A 17,211-nucleotide genomic window follows, 5' to 3' on the forward strand; every position below is an offset into this window, starting at 1 on the left:
ATCTGAGCTGACCCTGCCCTGGTGCAGCTTGAGCCCATTTCCCCTTGGTCCCATCTCCTGTCCCCTGGCTGAAGAGACCATCGCCCACCTCTCTGCACCCTCCTTTCTCCTTGGGGGAGAAGCTCCCGAGTAGCATCCTCAAAAAACACTCTGCTGCCCTCCTGAACCTCCCCTCTTCCTCACAATGCTGCCAAGGTTGGAGAGTCCAAGGCCACAGCTTCACCAGAAGGTCCCACATTGCAAAGTGGGACAACACCTGGGGTGGCTTCATGGATCTGCTCTGTTGGGAGACATTTTGCATCACCGTCATTCGAACAATGTATCATAGAATCCCAGAATCCCAGACTGGTCTGGGTTGGAAGGGACCCCAAGGATCACAGAGTTCCAACCCCCTGCCACAGGCAGGGCCACCAACCTCCAGGCCTGGAGCTACACAAGGCTGCCCAGGGCCCCATCCAACCTGGCCTTGAACACACCCAGGGATGGGGCACCCACCCCCTCTCTGGGCAGCCTGTTCCAGCCCCTCACCACTCTCTCTGGAAAGAACTTTCCCCTAATGTCTGAAAACTTCCCCCTAATATCTGAGTTTCCCCTGGGTGAAACTCAGGGGTAGGTCTCTCCTTGTTGGGCTCCAGTTTTTGGGTCTCCTACAACCCATTTCAAGCTGGCAGGTCGCTGTGGTTTGTAAAAGAAAATGGAATTCATTTCTCTCCCCTGGGTTTGTTGTGTTTTTTTCTGCTGGGGTTTCAGTCAACAGTGCCAAGCCTGAAGCCCTTGGTGTTTTACAGCTCCCACTAATGCACCCGTGCTTCCCAAAGCAAACTATTTATGACCACGCCACAGCAGGGAAGGTCCCCACAGCAAGTTATTTATAATCCTGCTGATCACTGGCCTCTACTTCCCCCTTCCCCCCTCTCCCTCTTCCCCCCCATTCTCCACCCCAAGCATCCCTTCTGCAGGCAGGAGGGAGGAGTTTTTAAACACTGCAATTAGCTCTGTTGTCACGTCTGGCTCAGAAGTCACCACATCCCTCTCAGGAGGAATTCTCCATAAACCTCTTCTGATGAGCCCAGGTTGGTCCCTGGCGAGCTGCTGGATGCCACACACTCAGCATCCCTCCCAAATCCCAGCTAGACCCAGACACCCATGAGAATCCCAGGAAAGGATGAGGAACAAAGCCTGGGCTGTCATTTAGAGTCCTTGGGGACTACAGGACACTCAGGTCTCACACTCTCCTTCACAGAGGTCTTACATTAGGTTCTCCTTGTCTCTGAGGAGGCCTGGTTCCCACCCAGAACATGACTGTGGAGGTGAGGGACACCCTTGGTCACCTTCTGCAGGGCCTTGTCATGGCCGTGGCAGTTGAGTACATTTTGTGCTGCCCTTTGTTTCCCCTTTGGACCCAGGAGACCCTTTTAATGCTGCCTGGATGATGCAAAACCAGGTCCTCCCACAGCCTTTCAGCAGCTGGAAAACCAGAGGAGGCAGGGTGCAGAGACCTCCCCAGCTCGTTGCACCACAGTTTGAGGCTGGCCATGGGCTTTCTGGGTGGGAAGAGCCCTTGCAGCCTTTTCCATGGAAACACTGGACCTGCTCTCCACCCAGGAGCAGACCCAGGCAGGACTCAATATCCCCATCTGCGCTATGAGGGGCAGGGGAGGAGGGGGGCAGGGAAATGTTTTTGCAGGTCTGGACTGCTCCAGGGACACCAAATTTGGGAGGCCAACCACCGAGGACCCCAAGGGAAGCTCAGCTGGGACTACACAACACCTTCTTCCTCAGTTCACCCTAAACCCCATGATCACAGGCAGTGATGGAGGAGGTGAAGCCGCAGGACCTCCTCCCACGTGTGTCCCCCAACATGTGGGGGGGATGGGGGGGGGGTTCGGGGTGTGTGTGTGTGTGTGGGGTGTGTGCTCCTCTAAAGTTTCAATGCCCAAAATTTCCCAGCAGGAAGGAAAAAGATCCATAACAGCTCCCAGCCCATCCGCACCCACCACTCCAAGAGATAACTTCCAGGACCTCAGGCTGGCAGTCCATCATCACCATCATCATCATCACCACCATCATCATGATCCCAGCCCCCATGGGGGCCCAGACCAGCCTTCTCCCTGCCATCCCCCATCCTGCAAGGATGGAGAAGGAAGCCTCCAGCAAGCAGGTTGCACCAGGTGGGTGTCCCCAGGTGACAGTGCTGTCCCCAAGGCTGGCGGTCCTTCTCTCCTGCCCTCGCCACATCCATGGGGTGAGCTTTGAATCCAAGCTCTGCTGAAACCAGGACATCACATCCCCAAGCTCAGGGCACCCAGGAGCTGCAGTGCTGAGCATTAATTAAATATTCTAAAGGCGCCATGTGCTGTCACGGGCGAGTGTGTCATTTGTCACGTCTCCATTATTAATTGTCAGCTCTGATATGAGCAATTGTGCCCCCACCCCTCCCAAGTCCCAACCACAGGAAAGCCCATAGCTCTCTATTTGGTCAGTGTAGTAGCTCGGTGTAGTAGCAGGAGCTCAGCTGGCCGGTGAAGAAGAATATCCAGGGGAAGCACATGCTGGCGCCGCAGAGGGAGTGCTCGGTGGCTCGTCAGCTGCTCGCTCGCTAATTGCATCACTTCTCTGGTTTCCACTTGACTTGATAATTTGGGGATGCTACAAGCAGCTTTGCATCAGCTCAGCCCAGAGCAACGTGGGGTAGCGGGAGGTTGGGTCCCGCCGGCAGCTCCATCACTGTCCGCGCTGCTGGCTCTCTCCAGCAGACCACATCAGTCATTAGCATGGCTTCCAACCCGCTCATTAAGCTCTGGAAATGGATTTGATGTCCTGAAAAGCGTGGAGTAATAGTTCTGAGCCTGAGTCCCAGGCTGAGGCAGCTGGGCTGGTTCAGCCTGGAGAAGAGAAGGCTGTGGAGGGACCTCATTGCAGCCTTCCAGTCCCTGAAGGGAGCAGAGAAACAGGAGGGGAATCGGCTTGTTAAAGGGCAGAGATGGGCAGGACAAGGGGGATGGAGTGAAGCTGGAGGAGGGAAGGGTGAGATGAGATATTAGGGAGAAGTTCTTTCCAGAGAGAATGGTGAGGGGCTGGAAGGGGCTGCCCAGAGAGGGGGTGGATGCCCCATCCCTGGGGGTGTTCAAGGCCAGGTTGGATGGGGCCTTGGGCAACCCTGTGTAGCTCCAGGTCTGGAGGTTGGTGGCCCTGCCTGTGTCAGGGGGTTGGAACTCTGTGATCCTTGGGGTCCCTTCCAATCCAGACCAGTCTATGGTTCTATGATTCTCTGAAGCAAAAAAAAACCCCAGGCCTAAAGGGGCTTGAGGCAGTGGGAGGCAGAGGGGGAGAAGGTTTCTGCAATGAGGAGGGGGGGCTTCCACAATGAGGAGAGAGATGATACAAGCCAGGAGCACTTCCGAGCCTTTCACCTCATGACCGGTGCCACAGCAGCCAGAAAGTGTGGGCAGATCATTAAGCAGCATCTCTGTTATCAGATGGCTTAGCCACACCCAGAGAGGGGGGATTGGTCATGGACATGAAAATTTATGGGGACTCCCCCCCAGCCAAACTTTTGGCAGCTGTAATACACACATGTGGCCCCTTCATCAGGGTTAATGAATCCTTCTCAGCACAGAGGTGGGTTAAGACTAATTGGACCCCAATCGCACATCCCAAAACCTTTCCCTCCACTCCAGGCTTGCAGGGTGTCTACAGACCCATCTCAGGGGGCGTGGATGGGGTTGGGCAGCCACAACTTCCAGCCAAGGTCCCACTTTGGTGTTTCCTTCTCTGGGATGTGCTGTGTTGTCCCACCAGCTTGGGAGCTGCCTGGGATGGGGGCATGTAAAGCCTTCTCCAAACACCGGGCAGCAGCAGCACTAGCAAAGAAACTTACTCCAGGACACGTAGTTCCTTGGTCCCCAAACTCTTTGGGTCTCTACAGGTCCTTTTAGTGGGTGGAGAATTTACAAGACCCTTGAGATGCATCACATCTACTCTATGCAGCCCCCAACACCACCCAGACCTTGAGCACTGACCCTTTGTGAGGGGGAAGACCTTGTGATTGCCCCATCCCCAGGTGATGCCCCTGTGCCACCCCATGAATTGCCTCCCAAGCCCTGGGTTGCTGCAGGGATGCCACAGGACAAGAACAAGACCCAAGAAAGAGCCCAACCCAGACCATGTCCCACCAGGTTTGCTGGCACCCAGCCCTGCAAGCCTGGAACCCCGCTGGCACAGCTCCCAAATCTCATCTCCATGGCTCAGCACGAGGCTCCCATAAAAGACAGGTAGGCAAAGACCTCATTCCTCTCCACTCCCCTGAAGCAGAGTCACTTCTGACCTGTTTGCAGTTGGTTGATATATTAGTGCCCACCTTTAGAAGAGCAAGGCTGCAGGAGGAGAAGGGCTTGGAACTGGTAGTCCTGCTTTCCAAGCTCCGACCAAGGTGTCCTCAGCAGGACAGTGGACCCTGAAATGATTCATTGAAGTGTGGCCAGCAGATCAAGAGGGGATTCTGCCCCTCTGCCCTGCTCTGCTCTGCTCTACTCTGGGGAGACCTCACCTGCAGTTCTGTGTCCAGCTCCAGAGCCCTCAGCACAAGAAGGGCATGGACCTCTTGGAGTGGGCCTAGAAGAGACCATGAGGATGATCTGAAGGCTGGAGCACCTCTGCTGTGAAATCAGGCTGGGAGAGTTGGGCTGGGTCAGCCTGGAGAAGAGAAGGCTCCAGGAAGAGCTCTGAGCCCCTTCCAGTCCCTGAAGGCATCACAGGAAAGCTGGGCAGGTTTGTTTGTAAGGGCATGGAGTGGTAGGATGAGGGGTGATGGTTTTAAACTAGAGAAGGATGGGTTTAGATGAGACCTTAGGAAGAAGTTCTTCCCTCTGAGGGTGGTGGATCCCTGGCCCAGGTTGCCCAGAGAGGTGGTGGAGGCCCCATCCCTGGAGACATTCAAGGTCAGAGTGGATGGGGCTCTGAGCAACCTGCTCTAGTGAAGATGTCCCTGCTCACTGCAGGGTGGGACTAGATGGCCTTCAGAGGTCCCTTACAACCTAATGCAGTCTGATTTGATGATTTGCAGCTGGTAACAAGAGGTTTTGCTTTTTGGGGGGTTGTGAGCACCCTTCTGAAGCAGCACGGGACCCCTGATGTGCAAGCACAGACTGAATGCCTCTGATCAGCCCCAGCCCATGATTATTCTGTACCCTCAGTAGCACAAGAGTGCCCTCCCCAAAAGATTCCATGTCACATCCATGCACTGGAATGGGCTGCCCAGGAAGGCGGTGAAGTCCCCATCCCTGGGGGTGTTCAAAAGCCGGGTAGATGCAGTGCTGAGAGACATGGTTTAGTGGTGGTTTGGGCAGGTTGGGTTGATGGTTGGATGAAATGATCTGAAAGTTCCCTTCCAACCAAGACAATTCTATGATTCTGTGTTTTTTCTGATTCATCTCCTTTTCTCTCTGTACCTTGGGTCTGTGCCACTCCTTGGGACCATCTCCAGGAGTGATCCCATTTGATCCCACCACGATGGGGACAAACTGGTGATGGAGCCACCCTGACCGTGGCTTTAAGGGACTACATCCAGCTGGCACAGCTCCCCACCTCTCATACATCTGAGGAGGTGGGGTAAAACCTCCCAAATCAGGGGGCTCCCAGACTTTCTGGAGACAGAGAGTGCCTCGGAGAGGACTCTGACTCCTTGGGAGGGGTCAGCCCACGCAGACAGCGAGGCAACGCAGGCAAAGAAACGCTGATGCAAGCAAATCCAGCGTGCCATCAGGAGGAAGATTGTGCCCTCTGGACTATTTTTGGCTTGTTTTTCTTAACTATGGAGCCACTGATCTATGATATTGTCACTGCTGTGACTCTGCAGTTGGAATTGCATCAAGCCCCAGTTAGAGGGTTGCGCGTGGGTCTCGGGGGACTGGTAATGGGAGAGAGCCCTTCACCTCCTGTTTACACTTTAATGCCCATCCAGGTTATTCATTATTTATTGCTAATGTATTTATAGAGCATTACTAGCACACGGGCTGCTTTGCAGACATTTGGGGAAAAGGTCCTCTCTCCTTCGGATGTGGCGGTATAAATAGAGCGGTTAAACACAACGCGGGCTCTGCTGACCTGTTGTCTTTGTACCCGCGCCCCAACGAGCTGGAGAGACCATCTCTCCCCTCCCACGGGTTGTGGCTTTTCCATGGTTGGTGGGGTTTGTTTTTCACTCCTGTTGGGGCTGTGGTAGCGTTTGCTCTGCACATTGGTGGGTCCTGGATACGCAGCAGAGACCATCCTGGCTGTGGGCACCCAAAGCTCCCTGATGTCACGGAATCATAGCATCCCAGACTGGTCTGGGTTGGAAGGGACCCCAAGGATCACAGAGTTCCAACCCCCTGCCACAGGCAGGGACACCAACCTCCAGGCCTGGAGCTACACAAGGTTGCCCAGCACCACATCCAACCTGGCCTTGAACACCCCCAGGGATGGGGCATCCACCACCTCTCTGGGCAGAAAGAGTCCCTTGTTCTCAGCCTTGGGTGGGGTGGGGGGGGGTGCAACACAATGAAGTGAGATGTCTGTCACCATCCAGCAGTTTCATTGATTTGGGGTGAAAAACCACCCAGATCCCATACCCAGGGGGTCCCATCTGACTGCCTTCACTCACCCCTGCCTTCCCCCCTTCTCCAGCTCCTCAGGAACTACCTCCACAAACCAACTCCTACCACCACCAGCCAGAGCAGACCTTTCTCACCTGCAGCTGCATTTGCAAGCCCACAACTGTTTAAATGCAAAACCTTTGATACCATCTTAAAATATGCACCAATTAGCTGAGCGGGTCCGATTCCACCCGAGCTCCCTGGATGCTGATGAACCAATTGGCAGACACTGGGAGCCTTGCTGGGACCTTGCAGGATGGATGGCAGCTTCGCTACAAAAATCACCCTCATCATCCTCTAACTGAGTGCTATATGAGATCTGGGACACTGGGGGACATGGGCAGCCTCTGCTCAGTGTGTATGGGGACAGGACAAGGGGCGATGGCCTCAAGTTGGAGCACAGGGAGTTCCACACCAATCTGTGGAAGAGCTTCTTCCCGGTGAGGGTGAGGGAGCCCTGGGACAGGCTGCCCAGGGGGGTGTGGAGTCTCCTGCTCTGGAGATATTCCAGCCCAGATGGTGGTTTCTGACAGGGTCATAGGGAAACAGCTTGGCCAAGGACCAGGGAACCTCAGCCTGATCTCCAGCTCCAGCATCCATTGTGTCTTTCCACCATCCCTGGAGCAAGCTGCAAAATCTGGGAATTGTTCTCCCATTCTTCTGTGTCCTGGGGGGGCTGTCCCACGTTGGGCTAACAGCAGATATTTTTCTACAAAAAAACTTTTGCAATCCCAACAAGGTCCTAGTGAGGGAAGGAGGGAGAGAAATCACCTTGGGTGAAGCAAACCCTGAACCAGGACCCCTCACTTTCATGCCAAACACCTTGCAAACACAGAAGGGGGGGATTCTTCTTCAGTGAAATAAGTGTCATTTCCAATGGCCCCACATGGAAAATACCCAAATCTGCCACAAAACACATGGTCAGAGCAGAAAACCCACCAGTTGAAAGGGCCCATCAGGAACAGTGAGATAAACCAACCCAAAACCCACAAGGAATCCAGAAGTGGAAATGACCCATCCAACAGGGTGGAGGAGGCAGAGAGCTGCCACAGGTATCAAACTCTGCTCTGCTCCTTCCTCTTCCACCTTGGCACACCTCAGGGTGATATTGCAACAGCCCAGGAGAGGCAGTGAGGCCGGAATGTTAGTTGGTTTGGGTTTTCTTAATCGTAGAATTACAGGATGTGTTAAGTTGGAAGGGACATTTGAAGGCCACCCAGTCCCACCCCCTGCAGTGAGCAGGGACATCTTCACTAGAGCAGGTTGCTCAGAGCCCCAGCAAGCCTGACCTTGAATGTCTCCAGGGATGGGGCCTCCACCACCTTTCTGGGCAACCTGGGACAGGGATCCACCACCCTCAGAGGGAAGAGCTTCTTCCTAAGGTCCCCAGGACAAGGAGGACACAGAGCTGTGGGAGCCAGTCCCCAGGAGCCATGGAGATGATGGGAGGGCTGGAGCCCCTCTGCTCTGGAGCCAGGCTGGGAGAGCTGGGCTGGCTCAGCCTGGAGAAGAGAAGGCTGCTTCTGGGGAGAGCTCCCAGCCCCTTCCCATCCCTCAAGGGGCTCCGGGAGAGCTGGAGAGGGGCTGGTGCCCAGGGCAGGGAGGGCCAGGCCCAGGGGAATGGCCTTGAGCTGCAGGAGCGGGATGGAGAGGGGCTGGGAGGCAGAAATCCTTCCTGGGGAGGTGGGAGGCCCTGGCACAGGGTGCCTGGAGAAGCTGGTGCTGCCCCTGGCTCCCTGGCAGGGTTCAAGGCCAGGTTGGATGGGGCTTTGGGCACCCTGGGCTGGTGAGGGGTGTCCCTGCTCATGGCAGGGAGGCACTGGGGTGCTCCAAGGTCCCTTCCCACCCAAACCAGTCAGGGATTCAGCTAGATCAGCACTACTGGCAAAGAAACCAAGGTGGGAGAGGAGCTGGGATGCCTGAAGGTCCTCAGCTCTGAACCAGAGCCATGCTCACACCCCAGCTTCCAAACCAAAAATAACATGGGCCATTTTCAAACCAGGGAAAGAAGAAGCAACATCTCAGAGCAGGTGGCTGTACACTGCCTGCTGAAGACATGGCAATTAATTCTCTTAGGAAGCATCCAGAAGATAACGAGGCAATGAGTAACTGACTGTATTGATTTGTAGGAACAAATCACATCAGTCCAACCTAATCTCAACCTGTGACATGGTGATGGACTCCCATCATCGGGGTGTTGCAGATCTCTGTGTCTTTAATGTCAAGATGTTTTCAAAATATGGAGTTTTCCTGGGGAAGTTGGGGTAGGGTGACCCCAAACTGACCCAAGTCCAACAGGGGCTTGTAGGGAAGAATGTGTTTCAGGGGCTCCAGGTTCCAGTGTGAACTCTAACTACTGGGAATGAAGAGCATCAACTCTGGTGTCAGTGCTGAGATGTCAAAACTGAGGCTGCAGACCAGTAAAATGGGTGGTAAATTGATCTGGGACCATCCAGCAAGGGAATGGGGATGTCACTAGAGGGGGGACAAACACTCAGGACCAATAGGATGGATGGCAATAGGAGACCTTCAATCCAAAAGGGGATGGAGGAAGTGTTCTGCTCCTTGAGGTGCCTCCAGGCTCAGCTCTGGGGGTCTGCACCTCAGGGAAGCGCAGAGACTTCAGTGACATCTGTCCTCCACACCTGGGTCTGAAAGGATAGATGTCCTGAGCTGGTTTTGGGCTGGACCAGGCTGAAATGATGAGCAGAGGTCCTACAAGGTGAAAAGGAGGAGCAGAAGCACAGGGGAGGAGCAGTCACAGGTGCCAGCACAGCCCTAACTCCAACTCCCAGCTGATTCACAGCTTTGCTGGGGTGATGGTGGCATCCAGCTCCCACGCTGGGGCTTGGTCACCACCCACCAGCTCCCACACCAGTTATCCCAGGGGAAGACTGAGACATTTGCTGCAGGCAAGGAAGGCAACCTCATCCCACCAGGCAAGAGTCCTCATGTCCCCAAAGCCACCCTGCTGCAGTATGGCACCAGAGCACACATCCTTTCCAGCCCTTACAGCATCCCCACTCTTCAAAGTCAAAGGGTTGAGCTGCCTTTCAGCTGCAGAGAGCCTTGTGCTCTCCAACAGCCTCTAATGTCACTCGCTGATCGTGTTTGATGGCTTTTGGAGAGGCAGAGTGCCCAGGCAGCCAGGAAGGCCAATGGCATCCTGGCTTGTGTCAGACACAGTGTGGCCAGTAGGTCTGGGGAGGGGATTGTGCCCCTGTACTGGGCATTGGTGAGGCTGCTCCTCCAGTGCTGAGTCCAGTTCTGGGCTCCTCACCATAAGAAGGACATGGAGGTCCTGGAGCGAGTCCAGAGAAGGGCAGCCAGGCTGGGGAAGGGGCTGGAGGGCAAATCCTCTGAGGAGCGGCTGAGGGAGCTGGGGGTGTTGAGCCTGGAGAAGAGGAGGCTGAGGGGAGACCTTCTCAGCACCTCCACTGACCTGCCAGGAGGGTGCAGAGAGGTGGGCGATGGTCTCTTCAGCCAGGGGACAGGAGATGGGACAAGGGGCAATGGGCTCAAGCTGCACCAGGGCAGGGTTGGCTCAGATGGGAGGGAAAAGTTCTTCCCTGGCAGAGTTGTGGGGTTGTGGAACAGGCTGCCCAGGGAGGGGGCTGAGTCTCCACCCCTGGGGGTGTTTAACAGATGGGCAGATGAGGTACTGAGAGATCTGGGTCAGCACAGGACAGGAACGGTTGGACTCCATGAGCTTAAAGGGCTTTTCCAACCTGGTGATTCTCAGATTCTGTGAGTGGAGGCACCCTGCCTCAGCCTTGGAGAACCCATGGAGAAGGACCAAAAAACATCAGGATTTTTTCAGCCTGGCAGATAAGAACGTGCCAGAACCTCCACACAAAGCAGCAGACCTAGCCCACAAACCGCCTCATCTTCCAAAGCCCCACTGATTCATTAAACAGAGCAATTAAATGTGATAAATAAGCCCCCAAAAGTACTCTTTTGGGGGACAGGAAGCTCCATCCATGAGCGTTCAGCACACCACGTACATCTGGCTCTCCCCATTCCTGCACAGGTCTGAGAGTGGATGCTGCCCCATGCTTAAATGTTTGATAACACACACCTATCTGACATATTCCTGAGTCTATGTCTTCCCCCCCTGCCTCTCCTACCACTCTTTGCTTACCCTGGCTGCTGTTAAACACAGAATCACAGAACTGTAGGGGTTGGAAGGGACCCCCAGAGCCCATTGGGTCCAACCCCCCTGCCAAAGCAGCTCCCTAGGACAGGTCGCACAGGTCGGCGTCCAGACGGGGCTGGAATATCTCCAGAGAAGGAGACTCCACACCCCCCTGGGCAGCCTGTCCCAGGGCTCCCTCACCCTCACCGGGAAGAAGCTCTTCCCCACATTGGTGTGGAACTCCCTGTGCTCCAACTTGAGGCCATCGCCCCTTGTCCTGTCCCCACAGACACTGAGAAGAGGCTGCCCATGTCCCCCTGTGTCCCACCCTTCAGATATTGATACCCATTGATCAGATCCCCTCTCAGGCTGCTTCTCTCCAGGCTGAACAGCCCCAGCTCACTCAGCCTTTCCTCACAGGGGAGATGCTCCAGGCCTTTCATCATCTCTGTGTCCCTCCTCTGGACTCTCTCCAGGAGATCCCTGTCCCTTTTATGCCAGGGAACCCAGGACTGGACACAACACTCCAGGTGGGGCCTGACCAGGGCAGAGCAGAGGGGGAGGATCCCCTCCTTTGACCTGCTGGCCACGCTCCTCCTGATGCCCCCCAGGATGCCATTGGCCTCCTTGGGCACACTGCTGGCTCATGGCCAAACTGTCATCTACAAGGACACTATCACTTTAAATACAGGGTTTGCCCAATTTTTGTTAGGCCAGTAAAGTGTGTCTGGGAGTGGCTGGAGCACCATGGTCACAGCAGCATCCCAAATTTACCTGGTCCCTGGGAAACTCAGAAGAGCTCCAGGGAGGGGGAATCCCATGGGGGACCTGAGGGGAAAAGGGCAGGGTTGGAGATGAGGGAGGATGAGAAAAAGCCAAGATCAGAGAGAAAATGTGCCCAGGATGGAGTTTATTTAATGTGACCCCCCCAGCTCAGAGGTATTTGGCACCCAAAGGGGGTCCAGCACCCAAACCCTGCTGCTGATCCATCCACAGCACATCCAGCACATCTGAGAATCCCGTGCCCACCCCAAGGCTGTCCCCCACGGCCAGGGGCTCGTGACCCCGGTGTCACAGCAGCCCCAGGGCAATGGCAATGCCCAGGGCAGGCTTTGCTGCAGATGTAATATCTTTTATTAGCCTGGTGGATGCAATAAAGAGACAATAAAGCCAGGAACACAGGACGGGCCAGCGCCGCGTGCCCGGCACCGGTGGGGTTTTTTCCAAGCCTAATTAAAGCAATGACCTCTCTGTCCCCCAGCAGCGCCTCCCCGGGGTGCTACAGGCCCTTGCAGCAGCTGGACCCCCGAGCCTCTGCCACAAGGATGGGGACCCACGAGTGATGATGTGATTGAACCCCAAAAAGCCTAAGTAGTGATAACTTGGAGGCAGCGGTTAGAATGCCACCCGTGCCCCACCCCCCGCCCCTCTGTCTCCAGGCTGCAGTGCTCAAGGATGCTGAGGGGTGTCTGGCTTGTGGGATAGGTCGGGGAATAAGGATCAGGGCTGGAAGAGGGCAAGGATAGCCTCCAAATCCTCCCTGGGCTGGAGGGAGATTGAGGGAATCTAGGCAAGGACCATGGCAGCCCACAACCCCTCCCCAGGATTGGGGGGATGATGATGGGGATGGGACCGCAGCAGCTTCCAACTCCCCTGGGAAGGGCCCGGGACAGCCTCGGGGTCCGGAAAAAACATCTCCGGGGCTGGGAAGGGACCGGGACACTCCCCAAATCATCCCCGGGGGCCGGAGAGTGACCGGGAGAGCCCCTATATCCTCCCCGGGCTTAAAGGAGACCGGGACAGTCCCCAGCCCTTCCCCGGACTGGGAGGGGACCGGCACAGCGGGACATTCCGCAGACTCTCCCCGGGCTTGATGGGCACCGGGTCTTCCCCCAACTCCAAACCGGGATGGAAGGGGAACGCGCCACCCCTGTACCCCCAACTCCACCCCTCAACCCCCCTCCCTCCCCTACCCCCCGCAGCGGCGGGGCCACCGTGGAGAGCGGCACTTGCGAGTGGTGCCGAGCCGAGCCGAACGGAGCCAAACCGAGCCGAACCGAGCCGAGCCGAGACAAGCCGAGCCGAGACAAGCCGAGCTGAGCCGAACCGAGCCGAGCCACTCTGAGCCAAGCCGAGCCGAGCCCAGCCCAGCCGCGCCCCCCCCGACGGCAGCTGCCCGCGGCGCTCCTCCGCCCAGCCCGCAGCGCCAGCCAGCCCCAACCCGTCCCCCATCCTCCTCCTCCTCCTCCTCCTTCCTCTCCCTCACCTCCCCACCTCCCCCTCCACCCTCCCATTTGGACAGCGGCGCGGTCGGAGCTCCCGGCAGAGCCGCCGTGTGCGGGCGCGGCGCCGGAGGCAGCTCAGCCCCGGGGGGGGGGGGGTTAAAGGGAAGCGGGTCCGCGTGTCCGTCCCCCCCCGACCCCGCTAGCCCACGCCCCTCCATCACCCCCCCTCCCTCCACCCCGCTACCCCACGCCCCTCCATCACCTCCCGCCCCCGCACCCCCTCCCCTCATCCCGCTCCCCCGCCCCGTTCCCTCCCGGCCCCCCTCCCACCCCTGCATGCCCGGGCAGCGAGCATGGCCCGCAGGCAGGCGCGGGCAGCGGGCAGCGAGCGCTGGCTGCCCTGGCTGGGGTTCGCCTTGCTGCCGCTGGCCGTACCCCCCGCCGCCGCCCCCGGGGGTTGCCCATCCGCCTGCTACTGCGTGGCCACCCCGGAGCTGGTGCAGTGCCGGTACGAGAGGTTGCAGGAACTGCCGAAGGAGCTGCCGGTCACCGTGCACAACCTCAGCATCACCGGCAGCAACCTGAGCGTGCTGCACCGAGCCGCCTTCGCTGCCCACCAGCTGCCGGACCTCCGCCTGCTCCACCTGCGCCACGACAACATCCAAGCCGTCGAGGACATGGCCCTGCAAGGCTTGCCCGTCCTGCACACCCTCGACCTGAGCCACAACCCGCTGGTTTCGGTGGCCGCCGGAGCTTTTGCTGACGCGCCGCTGCTGCGTACGCTGCAGCTGAACCAGGCGCTGCTGGCCGCCCCGTTGGAGGAGCAGCTCGCCTTGGCCCTGCGCAACCTCAGCCTGCGGCGCTTGGAACTGGCGGGCAACGAGCTGCGGGCGCTGCCGGCCGCCCTGCTGCCCGCCGGCTTGGAGGAGCTGGATCTGCGGAACAACTCGCTGCAGCACCTGACGGCCGCCGAGCTTCGAAGCCTGGAGGCGCCGGGGCTGAGGGGCCTGCGGCTCACGTTGGGGGCCAACCCGTTGAGTTGCGACTGCGCCCTGCGCCCCTTCCTGGCCTGGCTGCGGGCTACCGCCACCCGCGTGCCCGATGCCCGCAGCCTGCGCTGCGCCGGGCCGCCGCCGCTACGCGGGGCCGTCCTGTTGCGCCTGCGGCCCGAAGGGTTGGCGTGTGCGGCTGCGGACGGCAGCGAGCCCGGCCGGCTGGAGACGGCCTCTTACGTCTTTTTCGGCATCGTGTTGGCCCTCATCGGCATCGTCTTCCTCATGGTTCTCTACCTGAACCGCCGCGGCATCAAGCGATGGCTCCACAACCTCCGCGAGGCTTGCCGCGACCAGATGGAGGGCTACCACTACCGCTACGAGCAGGACGCCGATCCCCGCCGCACCAGCGCCGTCGGCACCCCTGGCCTCTGATGGCACCCCCGGCATCTCACCCTCTGCCCGCCGTGCCGCCCCTCGACGCCTCCGCTCCCGAAGTCCACCTCATCCCGGCCCCATCACCGGCCCCCTTGCCACGGCACCGCCGAAAATGAGTTTCTGAGGACGAGCCGGCCTCAGGGATGGGTGCTGGTGTGCGTCAGTGGCGTGCGCTCTCCCTGGAGGGCTCTGGACCAGCTCTCCTCACCCGTGCCCTAAACCCCGCAGCGCTGATTCCCACATGGACCAGGCTGGATCCATCGTCACACCATCCCAGCGCCTGCAGGCAAGGGAGGGGGAAGCTCATCCCATGGGATGCTGGCACGCACAGCCCCGGTGCTCCTGGGAGGATTAGGAACTGCTTCTTCCCTCTCCTCCTCTCCAGCAGCGGTGGGCATCTTCGGTGATCCGTGGGATGCCACGCTGCCGGCGGGGCTCGGCACCGCGCGCACGTGAGTGTTTGCTTGAGCGCATCCCGGGGAAAGCAGCGGGTGATACCTGAAACTGTCCTCCTGGATGTTCCCGGAGCCTGGACTTGAATTTGACCATGTACAGCTCTCTTTCCTATTAGATTTCTATTTGACAGAAGCAACACACATAACTTGATTTCTCTCCTTTGCTCCAAGCACAGAGGAAAAACACAGCGCCTGGCTGCTTCCCCCCCCAAGCCCCCCAAGAAGCAATGTGCTTTTCCAAGCCCCTTTATCCATTTGGTTTCATTCAGTGACATTTCCAGCTCTTTCCAGGCACAAAACCCCGATGCAGCTACATAGGAAAAACGCCTCCGCCGGCTGCGTGCATGTTCCTTGGGGAGGGGGGGGGGCAACGTGGGGCCAAGCCCTTCTCTGACTCTAAACTATACCCTAGACTAGGCTGTCTCAGCACTTTGTAACTTAAAACGAGCCAAGCAAAAGCTCCTGACCTAGTTCACCCGCCTGTCTTTGCTTCAGAACCGTGCCTGTTACTATATCCTAGAGCAAATATATGGAACGCTGCATCCCCTCAGCCCGTCTATAAAGCTTCTTGCAACGACTCCCGAGCATCCCCGTGGCTTGAGGCGCCGTTACTCACAGTTGGTTTGTTGGAGAGGGGCTGCTGGGTACTTTTGGTGGTGCTTAGAAACTTCTTTTCCTGGTCTGATTTGGTGGTTGGATGCAGAGGTGGGGGTTGTGAGTGGAGCTTGGGCTCTGCTGGTCCTGATCCTTCCCTGGTAGTGGGGCAGGGAGTTGGGGAAATGGTACCGGGAGGTAGGTTTGTAAAGTAGGTTTGGTGTCCTGGGTGGTTTTGGTACCTGACTGATAAGGCACCGGAGTGCTGAGCATCTCTGCAGATGCAGGCAGAGGCAGCACAGGGCTGCGACTCGCAGCGTGTTCCCACAACGAAGCTGTAGGGCTGGTGAGGGGGCATCTTGATGGGCTGAATTTTGGCTGTGGTGTGTTCTGATACACCCTTGTTTGGCTTTCTCTGTACCAGGACATTGATATGGGCGAGCCAGGTGAGGGTGAGGATGGGGACTGCATCCTCACTGTCCCGCAGCCATGTCCAGGCCAGCAAACAGCATTTGCCCAGTGCTTTGGGATCCTTGATGTGGGGGGTACAGTGTGTTTGTAGATGAGTTTTGGGGGATCCACTCAGCTCCCACACCAGTTGTAGAGCTCTGCTGGGGGAAAGCACGGTTATTTCCATCCCAGTTGTGCCGGGAAGCTGTGGGAAGGATGCAACCTGGTGCAGGATGCTTTGTGTTTTACTCTGCTCCCCCTCCCCCACCCCTTCCTCTTTTGCTTTTCCTCCCCTGGCAAGGCTGGTATGGAGGTGGGCAGGCCAGGAAATTCAGGGAGGGATGTGGCACTGGGAGTCAAAATGGATTTCCTGGGTGCTCTTGGTTGGTCCTGCTGAGCAGGGAGGGCCTTTCCCAGTGGAGCTGGGTCCTGGCTCGCAGGGAAACCCCTCCAGCTCACCCATCAGAGATTTAATTGCTCCAGCAGAAACTTGTCACATTTTGGGGACCTTTTCCTGGGGGTTTTTCTCCCCATCTGAGGAGCTTGTGGGCTCCTGCCCCACCTCACCCCATCCCATGGGGGCAGGTTTAGGAGGGAGAAAGCCCCTCACCCGCTTTCCCACCTCCTCCCTGGCTTTCCTACCCCCTTGTGCATCCAAAAAGCAGCCTCCAAGAGAGGAAGGTTAAAAAGTACAAACCCACCCTGCTGGTATCTAGCAGAGCCCTCACACCACCCCCACCCCAGGTGCTGGGAGCATCACAGATCTTCACAGGCTGTGATTCCAAGAGAGCAGCATCAGTTCATGGGGATGATGTTGGGAAGCCCTGGCAAGATTTAACGTCTTGCAGAGAGGAGGAAAAGCACCTGGAGGGTTTTGTGGGTAGATGGGTGGTTGCTGGAGCAGGGACTGAGCCTGGCAGGGATGGAGCCTGACAAGAACAGGAAGAAAATTCCCTCTGGACAGATGGAAAAGGGACCAAACACAACCTGGCTCCAAAGGTCTTTGCCAAAGCGGGTGGCTGGTGTGGGAAGCTGGATGCTTTCCCTGAGGCTGAAGGGAAGGATGCAGCAGGTTTTGGTCCCTGGGGATAAGGACACCCCTCCTTTTGGCACCAGGCAGAGGGAGGTTGGGAGCATCTCATGCCCCATCCTTGTTGGGTGGCTGGGGTTGCGTGTGCTGACCCACTGCAGGGAGGCAAAGCCTCATCAGCCCAAGGAAGGCGACGTGGGGGTGCTGGGAGGGGGGTGGTTGGGTGCACAACCAGCTGTAGGAGCTAATTCTTGTGG

General features: G+C 57.6%; 1 protein-coding gene across 1 annotated transcript; it reads left to right on the forward strand.

The window, feature by feature from the left end:
• Positions 1–13,348: 13,348 nt before the first annotated feature.
• Positions 13,349–14,422, forward strand: TPBGL (trophoblast glycoprotein like; the record flags this gene model as incomplete). The annotated part of the gene is made up of 1 exon (XM_084260656.1): positions 13,349–14,422. The coding sequence occupies one exon, from the start codon at positions 13,349–13,351 to the stop codon at positions 14,420–14,422; it is 1,074 nt and encodes a 357-aa protein (XP_084116782.1).
• Between the last annotated feature and the right edge of the window lie 2,789 nt (positions 14,423–17,211).

Source organism: Gallinula chloropus, assembly GCF_964237585.1.
Source record: "Gallinula chloropus genome assembly, chromosome: 1".
NCBI lineage: Eukaryota > Metazoa > Chordata > Aves > Gruiformes > Rallidae > Gallinula > Gallinula chloropus.